Raw genomic sequence first — 13161 nt, forward strand, 5'->3', positions numbered from 1 at the left:
AGCTTTCTATTAGCCCAAACTCTAGTGGAAGTAACTGAAATAAGAACAAGGAAACCAGGCCCACATTTGTTACTGTCTTATCTTAGGACCTTGTACAAGGATTTCCTTGTCTGGGCTTCTGTTTCTTCATTTAGAAGAGAGGAATTCTAATCCTAGAATTCTAATCTGACTCTTTTCCTATTTCATGAATTTTGTGAGAAGCTATCATTGAGCAACATGTAAAGCAGTTGGAGCCTATTTTATTAAACTATGTAATTTTTTAAGGATATTATTGATTAGGACAGTAAAGAATAACCTGCAGGCAGATCCTGCAAGGTGGTTCAACAGACACACCTACCTTCCTGTCAGCACAGTCCGTGTTTGGCAGGTATAGTCCATTCCTTACAGGAAGGAATAGATGCTTCATTGTGTTTCAAAAGTCAGTAAGCTTTTACAAAACGATGTAATTGACATATTTCTCGTTTCTGAGATCAAATTTTCATAAATCATTCAACCTGGATAAACTGAGAATGTGGCTGATCTAGTAGTTGTTGAAATATAATAAAGACATTGCAAAACATGATATTTAAGTATTTCCTCCTAACTTCTTGCCTTCACAAGATGTAAGAGTTCTAAATGGAAAGATATCCTAATGTATGAAGAAACTAAAGTAAGATGAGTCCATCTGTAAAGAAAAAACCCAAAGAAGCACAGTACAGACTCATCTCAGTAATTTAGCATTCCACTGATTCAGAATTCATAATGATAATAACTGTGCAAAGTAGAGCTTACTTTTACATTATGAGGAAGTTTTTTTAATAGTAGAGCAAATGGTACTGTGGGAGAGAGATATAGTTAACTAACCTGAAAGTACTATTTTCTAACTTTCGGGACTTCCTTGGTGGTCCACTGGTTGAGAATCTACCTTCCAATGCAGGGGATGCAGGTTCAATCCCTAGTCAGGGAACTAAGATCCCACGTGCCACAGAGAAACTAACCCTGCATGCCACAACTACAGAGCTTGCACGCTGCAACTACTGAGACCATACTCTCTAGAACCCATGCTTCACAGCGGGAGAAGCCCCTGCACGGCAACTGGAGAAACCTGCACACAGCAAGAAAGACCCAGTGCAGCCAAAAATATGTGTATTGTCTTAGCTTTTTACAGTCTATGCTGAGAAATTCTATTAATGGCATATCAAGGTTTCTACTGGCTTCTACAAGGTTTCTAGTTGTTAGCTGTTAATTCAGGTTATTAGCATATTTTACAATGCAGTTAAAATTTCACGGTGACATTTTTCCTCCCCTTCCTCCACAGTTAACCTTAGTAAAACTTTGTCTTAAAGAATCTATGCGATCCTAGGAATCATACTCTTCAGAGAGTATAACAGAGCACTGGTTCTTATCACTAGGGAAAGTCCAACAGAGTCATCTGTAAATACAGTGAATTTTCTAATAAATCTTCTAGTTCAAGTATTTGCATCACTAGCTTAAAGCTGTTTTAATGGATGTATAATACTTGTGTAAAATTTACATTAGAGAAATTTGTGGTAATAAATTTAAGCAAGATTTTCCTTTTTCACTATGAGATCATAACTACATTTCTCAAAGCAAAGATTTTTTTATGCCCCGAGTTGTTTCATGTCCCTACTTTCTATTAACAAAACTCTTGATATATGCAGAGTCATCCATTTAACTTGAGCTGTTTTCAATGTTGCATGCAGCTGATGAGTCCATCTAAACCAGTGTGTATGACTCTAAGAATACCCTCATTCCTTTAGTGTCTGGCTCGGTGCTGTGTTTATTTGCAAAGGACCCTCATGCATGGATCCATATAAATGAGAAAAGCTGGAGCAGACTAGACTGTGTCGCTCACCAGTCTTTGAGGAGGGAGAATTGTGTATATGAAAGCTGCTGGGTATGAGCTTCCCTTATAGAGAAGATTTCTGTGTGTGTGACATCAAGCAAGATTTTTGGTTGAGGTTTTATGCTTACTGTGAATAAAATAGTAAGAAAAAGGCAATTGATGATCTAATTCCATCATCTTTTGAGACGCAAAACCCTTACTGATTCAATGAATGGATCTCTCTCCCTTAGAGCAGTCTAAGAACCCTACAGAATGACCTCTGAACTTTGGACTCCCATTTTCAGTTTAGTTGGTGAATTTTTAATCAACTGAAAAATCACATATATTTGACTCAGAAGTATATAGAGTCAGTGCTAGCCTATTTATATTACTCAGGAATAGAAACTTTTAAAATGTAGTACAGAAAATCTGGCTTTATTAGCATCAAACCATTTATATATATTTAAATTGTTTTGATGCCACTGAGACATCGTTTTTCCAACCTAGCCACCTAACACCTGGCTTTAAAAAGAAGAAATGTAATGCATAGCAATTATACAGTATACCAACATATCACTTATTAAGCTCAGTAACAGGTCTAAGAATTATAGTATTTCTATATTGAAAAATGAACTTCTTGGGTGAAAAATCGGTTTGAAACTGCTCAACATTTAATATGCCATCTTGTCATGGCATAATAGTGATTCATTCATAACTTTGATGCAAGTAGGTAGATGTATTAAAACTAGTAGCTTGTGTTTTTCATGTAGCCTCTAAAACTGCCGTAATCTGAAGATTGGGTTTAAGTGTATGTTTTTGCTGTTTTTTTAACCTCAAATACTTGGCACTCTGCACCCATGTCTCTCACTTCCAGTCATGCTTTGTTTCTTCACATGACGACCAGAAGTGCTTGATCACAGGTAAATACTGTCCTTTTTCAGTCAAAACATTCCTGACAATAATTGCACTTTCTGTGTTCTTTATTTTTTTCCCCTCCCACCCCACTGCCCTCAACTTAGGTTGGAAAGGCTGGTGGACGTCCTGAGGAAGAAGGTTGGAACAGGGACCATGAGGACAGTGATCTGAACTGAAAAAAAAAAAACGACAGTCTGGGGAAGCAATCACATCTGGTGACCAGGCTGCTTCATTCAACACTGTGTAAACACTAAAGCCTTAACTTAGCAAACAGTTGTTAGAAGTGGGACACTCCAACCACATTCCAAGCTGAGATAAAATCAAATCACAAATGTTTAACCACTTTGCTGCTGACTTGAGTTATTTATCCAAATGTATTAACTACAGACTTTTACCAATGAATAGCTGTAAAGTTGCAGCTTATTTGTAATTATTTTATATCTCACTGTATTTAATATAAATATTTTTGCTGGAAGACCATTATAGAAACATAGTAAAGTTGGTCAGGATCATATCTTCACATATGGCCCTTTCTGAGTCAAATGCAGCAAAGTAAATATTGTCTAAACCTTAATCCACTGTGTTAGGTCAAAACTTCAAATACATGCATTTTTCAATATAGAGTTTATTTCTTAACCAATGAGAGAAGCACATACATAAGAAGCATGTATAGTCTTCCTTCGATGCATACATGTAATCTTTTATAGTATTAAAGAATATTAAGTATGGATACCAAGAATCAAATGTATAATTTGCTTTAATAAGAGCTTGGCATATTAAAATGACGTTAATCAAAGCATGATTTTTTTCACTACAAATAATGCACACTGTTTTCAATAAAAAGAAAGTATTGTTAATGTGTACTTATAAATTCATGGTGTTGGTATTTTTTAATGTTGGGTCTGAATAATGATCTAAACTCTATTTGAGCCGTAGTAATTGCCAAGTCTGTCTACTCAGGTGGGATACTTTTGGCTTGAAAATGAGCATGTGTCACCATGACACGAAAAGGCAAGTGCCCATGAAACATACGAAGTATTCTTTTTTTTAATGCCTATATTTAGACTGTCATTTGAATTTTTGTTATGGAAGATGGGAATCTAATTATAATATATAATAAAATTATAATGTAAAAATATAAAGACTTGGGGGAAAAAGTAAACCTGTGATTTGGTTCAGGAAACCTACTTTTTTAAATTTTATGGATAAAACTAAGATTCATGTATTTAGCTACAGGAAAAAATCTTTTTTTTAAGATTGACTAGATGAGAAGCAAATAGAAAATAAATATGACCAGAATAGGATGAAATAGATAAGTAGAGATGGAATTAGTGGAAATTAAGTAGGCAAGTGAAAAATTGTCTAAGTCCATATAATCTTTTATCTTTAAGACTGAGCTAAATTATTTACCATTGCCTATTTTCAGGACAAGTACAGAATCATTTATTGCATACACCATTGGAAATTATGCTTTTGAATTTTTTTTACTCTGCAGAAAAATGTAAGGTGCTTTATCACAGGGTGACAAAAGAATTGTGATGCAAACAAGCTCTATTTGTTTCTTATTAACCCCGTTGAATTAACTGACAGAATCATCCCATTGATTCAAATTTAGAATTTACTCATGTTGCCTGCTTTTAATTTTGCTTAAACTATGTGAAAAATAAGGAAGAATAGGGGTTCAAAATTAACTGGATTTATTCTACAGTCCTAAAGAGAATTATAGGCTCTCTAAACTGCGACTATCTTACTATAGAAATTTAGAATAGTTTCATCATGCATGTAGTTTTCTCTAACATGTAACAGCTCCCTATGTGAAGGAAGAGCCCCTTTTAAGTCATGCAGGTAAGTGAAGAAAAACAGTTCTCATCACAAAATAGTCCATTCCTGAAACCTCTTCAAATAAATTGCAAGTAACTTGAGTTTTCAATTTATTCCTGAATAACAGACAAAATTTATTGAGTTATTTTGCTTGAGGTTTTGTAAAACACAAAGTGTAGAAAAAAGGCATTTTACAATTTCCAAACATCTCTTTCTATAACTAGCCAATCAGATTAGCACAACTAATTCCTATAATCAATATACAGAACCTTTAAAGAATTTGATACCTTGACATTAAATTTACAAAATAGTTCTAGCATCTACTATTGCTCAGTGTAGGTAATCTCCCCCAGATTACCACATCCCCTTGAAAATGAATTATCTGCACAATTACAGATGCGTCAAGTAGTACTTATTTTTGGACAGGGCAAGGGGGTGTGAAGGAATAATCTTGCCTGCTGAAGATCAGTTCTCTATATATTCAATTATAATGCAACTTCTGAAGTGTTCCACACTTCAGAAAAGAGGTTGCTTTGAGTTTACTTTAAACATCAAGTCTAATTCCTACAGTGAAATGATAATTTACTTTTCCTTGTTAAAAATAAGTAGTTCAGAGGAAAAGCAGAAAAGATCATACAAACGTGTAGCACTTGATTAACAAAGCCCTTTCTCATCTGCATTTTTATGTGATTCTATGGACAGTAATATAACACCAATATTTTTGTCTACCACGTAATAATGATAATGATGCTAGTAGTTTTAGTATTACCATTAGTAGTAGTATTAGTAATACATTTTGTAAATGAGGAAACACACTCAATGGAACTAGGAATTTGGCAAGAACTGGCTAGGGCTTACAGCTGAGGTCTTATGACTCAACTCCATGCAACCACAGGTCTCCAGAACTTTCATTTACAAAAATTAAAAATCAAAGATTCTAACTGTTGCAATTTCTTTTATTATTGTGCCATTTCTTTTATGCATATATGTATGAATTTTCTGCACATATCTTTCAATTAAGTACAGTAATGTGAGCTGCATATGTGAACAGCATCACATTATTACTACCTCTCTATAGTGTTACAGTAGCAACCTTAGCCTTACTTTCACTAATTAGGAATATTGTGACAACTCATTGTTGATTAAAAATAACCAGAGTTCTTCTGTACTCTTTAATTTGGCTTGATGTTAGAACCTGACAATATATTTCTAGCAAATGACAGTCTAAACTTAAAGGCTCACTGTACCTCCTGGAGCATCTGTTAAAGATACAACCAGTTATAGGCAAGTTATAAACAAAGTATAAAGCAAAGTTATTAGTTAATAATATGGGAGAAACTCATTCTACTTCTATATTATGTTTAACCATTGTGTTAAAATTATTTAAAATATCTTTCTTTTTCAGTGAGAAACTTGATCCTTTGTAGATGTCCTTATTCAAATAAACGGATAAATCTTCTCATCAGATCACTTACCAATAGAATTAGTTTATTGGACAAAAATGTTAGAATATTAAAATTTTATAGTTTTAATATTGATTAACATTGCATAAAAAGCCATTTTTATAGATAGTATATTTTTAAAGATAATTAGTGAAGTTTCTATCATTAAATACTCTTGACAAGTGAGGCATTATAATGATAAAATAGCCATGTCCTATACATTTGTCTTCTCACATATGGTTTATATGGAACCCAAATTTTTCGCAAGACAATTATTGTGTTGATAACTACTATATACAGCTATGCTATCTATCTAGTAATATCAAGAGAGATATATAGATATATAAATACACAGACACATGCATATAAATATATTTGCCTTTCTAAAAAATTGATTTATAAGTCAATTGTTAGGCTCCAGTGACTTCAGCATTTTGTTCATTTTATTACAAATGCACGTGGTTTCTGAGGCTTTTAAACAAATACATGAAATGGTTGAAAGATTTATATTGCTTGAGCTCAGCTAAATATGTCATCTCTAGAAAAGATGTGGTTTATTTTGGCACTGTTTTAAAAACTCAAATATTTTAAACATTTGTTAAGTTGGAGCTTGCACATTTGAACTAGCAGCATACGTTCCAGAATAGCATCTCAGGTTACCAGATTTTTTGTAATCCTTTTACTAGAATAACCTTCTTTGAAAAGGTTTTCTTTTCTTTTTTGTTATGTACTTTAAGTTAAATCGATAAATGTTGAAGTTATTTTTAATGTAGGATTTCATAAATAGAATTGGACAGTGATGAATGTGTATTTTTAAGACTCATTAAATTATTGTGTACTATTGACACTTCTTTGCAGAAATCTTAATATACTTTTTTTTTTTTTCAATTTTAATTAAAAAAAATTATACATGTGTTCCCCATCCTGAACCCTCCTCCCTCCCCATACCATCCCTCTGGGTCGTCCCAGTGCACCAGCCTCAGGCATCCAGCATCGTGCATTGAAATATACTTATTTTTAATGTTACTGTTTTCTCAACATAGTTTTGGAGAATGCTGGTACTTTCGATGTGACCAGTTTCTTGATGGTCAGATTATTAAGAAAGGTGTATTTTAATGCACAAACTCCAAAATCTGAAATATATATTTACTTTTCAGTCATATAAGCTCTCTACTGCAAATTTTATACATTTCAATACAGTTATTTAGACATTTAATCAAGCTTTTAAAAGTGTTCAGTCCTGAAGGCACTGTACGGAATATGCCTATAAAATACACAACAGTAAGGAAACAGATGACGTCCACTGTCAACCTGTCTGACTGTCTTACAAGTTTAATAAAGTTAAAAGTCATTAAGGACAGATTTATTAGGTACTTTACTACTGGCACTAGTAAAATATTAAAGAGAAATTGTATTTTGTTTTTTTGTTTTTTTTTTAAATTTTATTTTATTTTTAAACTTTACAATATTGTATTAGTTTTGCCAAATATCGAAATGAATCCGCCACAGGTATACCCGCGTTTCCCATCCTGAACCCTCCTCCCTCCTCCCTCCCCTCCCCTCCCTCTAGGTCGTCCCAGTGCACCAGCCCCAAGCATCCAGTACCGTACATCGAACCTGGACTGGCGACTCGTTTCATACATGATATTATACATGTTTCAATGCTATTCTCCCAAATCTCCCCACCCTCTCCCTCTCCCACAGAGTCCATAAGACTGATCTATACATCAGTGTCTCTTTTGCTGTCTCGTACACAGGGTTATTGTTATCATCTTTCTAAATTCCATATATATGTGTTAGTATACTGTATTGGTGTTTTTCTTTCTGGCTTACTTCACTCTGTATAATAGGTTCCGGTTTCATCCATCTCATTAGAACTGATTCAAATGTATTCTTTTTAATGGCTGAGTAATACTCCATTGTGTATATGTACCACTGCTTTCTTATCCATTCATCTGCTGATGGGCATCTAGGTTGCTTCCATGTCCTGGCTATTATAAACAGTGCTGCAATGAACATTGGGGTACACGTGTCTCTTTCCCTTCTGGTTTCCTCAGTGTGTATGCCCAGCAGTGGGATTGCTGGATCATAAGGCAGTTCTATTTCCAGTTTTTTAAGTAATCTCCACACTGTTCTCCATAGTGGCTGTACTAGTTTGCATTCCCACCAACAGTGTAAGAGAGTTCCCTTTTCTCCACACCCTCTCCAGCATTTATTGCTTGTAGACTTTTGGATCGCAGCCATTCTGACTGGCGTGAAATGGTACCTCATAGTGGTTTTGATTTGCATTTCTCTGATAATGAGTGATGTTGAGCATCTTTTCATGTGTTTGTTAGCCATCTGTATGTCTTCTTTGGAGAAATGTCTATTTAGTTCTTTGGCCCATTTTTTGATTGGGTCGTTTATTTTTCTGGAATTGAGCTGTAGGAGTTGCTTGTATATTTTTGAGATTAGTTTTTTTGTCAGTTGCTTCATTTGCTATTATTTTCTTCCATTCTGAAGGCTGCCTTTTCACCTTGCTAATAGTTTCCTTTGTTGTGCAGAAGCTTTTAAGTTTAATTAGGTCCCATTTGTTTATTTTTGCTTTTATTTCCAATATTCTGGGAGGTGGGTCATAGAGGATCCTGCTGTGATGTATGTCGGAGTGTTTTGCCTATGTTCTCCTCTAGGAGTTTTATAGTTTCTGGTCTTACGTTTAGATCTTTAATCCATTTTGAGTTTATTTTTGTGTAAGGTGTTAGAAAGTGTTCTAGTTTCATTCTTTTACAAGTGGTTGACCAGTTTTCCCAGCACCACTTGTTAAAGAGATTGTCTTTAATCGAGAAATTGTATTTTGGTTAGAAAGAACCTAAGACAGGCAATCAAATTCTCTTAATAAAAAAATGATTTGAAACTATGACAAAGCACCTCTACTAATTTTGAAATTCGTATGTGGAATTTTGCTGTAGCCAACAGCTGAAATCAAAGAACACTGCTTCTGTTGTGTTTGGTTATTCAATCAAGATAAGGTAAATATAAGCAGACTGTGTAACACAGTGTCACCTGTAGTGAACTTAGGATTTAAAGCTTAAGGTGCATGGCTACAAGAGGACTAGGGTGGGGTGGGCAGTAGGAATTGTTGGGGTGAAGTTTCTATAAACTGATAATATCTAAACAGTCAGATTGCTGTTTAAAAAAATTGTCTCACCATGTATGACCTTGGTGATATTGTTGTCATGCATTTTACTTTTACATAGGTATACAATAATAATTTAATTATTGTTTTTGCTTTAAATAATTAACTACTTTTAAAGTGACTCAAAAAGTAAGAACAACATTATTTTCTATTTACCCACGTATTTACATTTCTAGTACTCTTCTTGTAGATCCAAGTTTCCACCTGCTACCATTTTCTTCCTTCCTGAAGTATGTATCTTTTATACAACACTGGGCTGTAAATAATGAATTCTTTCAGCTTTTGTATGTTTGAAAATGTCTCTGTCTTTTTTTAGCCTTCATTTTGTTGGGCGAAGAAAGTTTTTTTTCTGGTTATAGAATTCTAGGTTAACCTTTTGGGAAAATATTTTCAAGATGTTATTCCACCGTCTCTGGCTACTGTCATTTTAATTTTTGTTCTCTGCACATATGTCCTCTGGCTGCTTTAAGGATTTTACCTTCATTACTCGTTTTAGCCCACTTGATTGTGATGTGTTACAGATTTCTGCATGTTCCTGTGCATATTTGTTGAACTTCTTGGACTATAAGTTTATAATCTTCATCAATTTTTTTAAATTTTGGCTTTTTCCCCCAATACCATTTGTCCTCAAACTCTTTCCTCCCCCTCTAGAACTGCTACTTAATATATATTAGGCCACTTGAGGTTGTCCTACGGCTCATTCATTCTTCGTTCATTTTGCCAGTGGCAGAGGAGTGTTTCTTTTTCCTCTGGGTGTTTTATTTTGAATACTTTCTATTATTTTGTCTTTAAAGTTACCGACCTTTTCTTTTGGAGTATCTAATTTACTCTTCTTAATTCCATCTAGAGCCTTTTACATCACAAATATACTTCTCATCTCTAAAATTTTAAATTGGGGTCTTTTTAATGTCTTTCAAATCTCCTTAATTTTTTCATGCTTTGAACTATTTTCTGGAATACTGTGCTTGTCTGTTAATTCTATTATCTATTCTATTTCCAAGTCTATTTCTATTGATTTCCTTATCATAAGTTGTTTTTTCTTTAATTGAAGTAAAGTTGAAGTATATTTGATACTTTATAGTTGAAGCCTGATACAAGCCAGGCTTCAACAGTATGTGAACCATGAACTTCCAGATGTTCAAGCTGGATTTAGAAAAGGCGAGGAACCAGAGATCAAAATTGCCAACATCCATTGGATCATCAAAAAAGCAAGAGAGTTCCAGAAAAATATATATTTCTGTTTTATTGACTACGCCAAAGCCTTTGACTGTGTGGATCACAGCAAACTGTGGAAAATTCTGAAAGAGACGGGAATAGCAGACCAGCTTACCTACCTCCTGAGAAGTCTGTATGCAGGTCAAGAAGCAACAGTTAGAACTGGACATGGAACAATGGATTGGTTCCAAATCGGGAAAGGAGTACATCAAGGCTGTATATTGTCACCCTGCTTACTTAACTTACATGCAGAGTACATTATGTGAAATGCCAGGCTGGATGAAGCACAAGCTGGAATCAAGATTGGCAGAAGAAATATCAATAACTTCAGATATATAGATGACACCACCCTTATGGCAGAAAGTGAAGAAGAACAAAAGAGCCTCTTGATGAAAGTGAAAGAGCAAAGTGAAAAAATTGACTTAAAACTTAACATTCAGAAAACTAAGATCATGGCATCTGGTCCCATCACTTCATGGCAAATAGACAGGAAAACAATGGAAACAGTGAGAGACTTTATTTTCTTGGGTTCCAGAATCACTGCAGATGGTAACTGTAGCCATGAAATTAAAGGATGCTTGCTCCTTGGAAGAAAATATATGACAAACCTAAACAGCATATTAAAAAGCAGAGATATTACTTTGCCAAAAAAGTTCAGTCTAGTCAAAGCTATGGTATTTCTAGTAGTCATGTATGGATGTGAGAGTTGAACCATAAATAAGACTGAGAGCCAAAGAATTGATGTTTTTGAACTGTAGGGTTGGAGAAGACTCTTGAGAGTCCCTTGAACTGCAAGGAGATCCAACCAGTCCATCCTAAAGGAAATCAGTCCTGAATATTCATTGGAAGGACTGATGCTGGAGCTGAAACTCCAATACTTTGGCCACCTGATGCAAAGAACTGACTCATTGGAAAAGACCCTGATGCTGGGAAAGATTGAAGACAGGAGGAGAAGGGGACAACAGAGGATGAGATGGTTGGATGGCATCACCGACACAATGGACATGGAGTTTGAGCAAACTCTGGAAGTTGGTGATGAACAGGGAAGCCTGGTGTGCTGCAGTCCATGGGGTCGCAAAGAGTCGGACACGACTGAGCAACTAAACTGAACTGAACTGTTAGTTGATGTACAATATTATATTAGTTTCAGGTGTACATCATAGTGGTTCAATATTTTATAGATTATATTCCATTTAAAGTTAACACAAAATAATAGCTATTTCCCTGTGCTGTACAATCATGAGTTGTATTTTTCTGCTTTGTATGCTTGATAACTTGTTTTAGACGCAAGTCATTGTAAATTTTATCTTGTTGGGTGTTAGATATTTTTGTTTTTCATTAAAAATTTTGAAGTGTGTTCAGGGATGCAGTTACATGATTTGGAAACAGTTTTGATCCTTGCTAGTAGGTTTTAAGCTTCAGTCGGTAGGACCAGAGAAACTTAAGTCTAGGGCTCATTCTCCCCCTCCGCTTAGGCCATCCCTTTCTGAATACCTGATGCCCTGTGCAGTGTGAGTTGACTCTGCTCTGACTAGTCACACCTATGTGTGAGTTCGGGTCGTCGTTCTGCCTGCACCTCTCTAAAGTTCTAACCTTAGCCTTGGTAGTTTACTTACGCAAGTCTGCTGGTCCATACTCAGAGGAAGACTCAAGGAATGCTCTGTAGCTCTTCTGAGCCCACTTGCTCTCACTCTCTTTCTGTACAGTAATTTTTGTTCCAGAATCTACCCTCTCTAGTACTCTGACTGCAAATTCTAACCACTTTGACCTCCCCCAAGTCTCAACTCTATGTTCTCAATTCAGGGAAGCTCCCAGACTCTGTTTTGGTCCTTCTCCTGCACTCTGCTCGGTAAACTCACCATGTGATGCGCTGGAATCATCTTTGGACTCCCTTTCTTCCCCTTCTCTCTGGGATCACTGTCCTGTTTGCCTGTTGTCCCAAGTACAAAGACTTTGATTCACGTATTTCCACCTGTTTTTGTTGTTGTTTTGCTTTTGGTGGGTCTTTTTGTTTTGTTTTGAGGTTTTGGTTTGTTTGGGGGATTTTTCTTTTGTTTTTTGTTTGGTTGGTTGGTTAGTTGGTCGTTTGGTCATTTGCTTTTTTTTTTTTTTTAAGGTGGAGAGGGTAAACGTGGTCCCTGTTATTCCATCATGACCAGAAGTATACGTTCTCCTATAACTCTTTCTAAAATGTCATACTCTTAATGTCTAGCTTCCCTCACCCCTGTTGAGAAATCAACCATCCAGTCTTAATGTTCTTCTGAAAGTAAAATGTCTGTTTTCTCTGATTGTTTTTTAGATCTTTTTCATTGTTGGGTTTTGCGGACAGGGTGTTTTATTTTGTTTGGCAGGTTTGTTTTTTTTTTTTTTTTTATGGTCTTTGCTTGAGTTTGTAGACCTATTAAATCTCTGACTTCATATCTGTTGTCAATTTTAGGAAATCTTTGCTTTGTATATTTTTCTCCTTCCTTTTATGACTCCAACTATATTTTTTCACTGTTCCCACATATCTCTTCTGTGTTTGCCTTTTTTTTTCATGTGCATTAGTTTTAAATTTTCAAAATTACCTGTCTTTTATTTCACTAATCTTGTTTCCTGCTGTTAAAGCCATCTATTCAATTCTTAATTTCAGATATTTTGTTTTTTAATTTACAGTCTTCCTCTTGGTGTTTTTGGTGCATTTCAATTCTCTGGTGAAATACTCATCTTTCTAAATATATTGTCTCCCCATTGCTTATAACTATAAGAAACTATAGTAACTTAGTTTC

At 35.0% G+C, this 13161-nt stretch overlaps 1 protein-coding gene across 2 annotated transcripts in view; it reads left to right on the forward strand.

Moving 5' to 3' along the window:
- Positions 1-3611, forward strand: part of MIPOL1 (mirror-image polydactyly 1) — a 312949-nt gene extending 309338 nt beyond the window's left edge. For both annotated transcript variants that reach the window (XM_024982072.2, XM_024982074.2), the window contains one exon: positions 2845-3611. In XM_024982072.2, the coding sequence (XP_024837840.1) occupies positions 2845-2911 (67 nt within the window). In that variant the 3' untranslated portion in view covers positions 2912-3611. The remainder of the gene's footprint in view (positions 1-2844) is intronic.
- Positions 3612-13161: the final 9550 nt, after the last annotated feature.

This window comes from Bos taurus, chromosome 21 (assembly GCF_002263795.3).
Source record: "Bos taurus isolate L1 Dominette 01449 registration number 42190680 breed Hereford chromosome 21, ARS-UCD2.0, whole genome shotgun sequence".
In the NCBI taxonomy this organism is placed as follows: Eukaryota; Metazoa; Chordata; class Mammalia; order Artiodactyla; family Bovidae; genus Bos; species Bos taurus.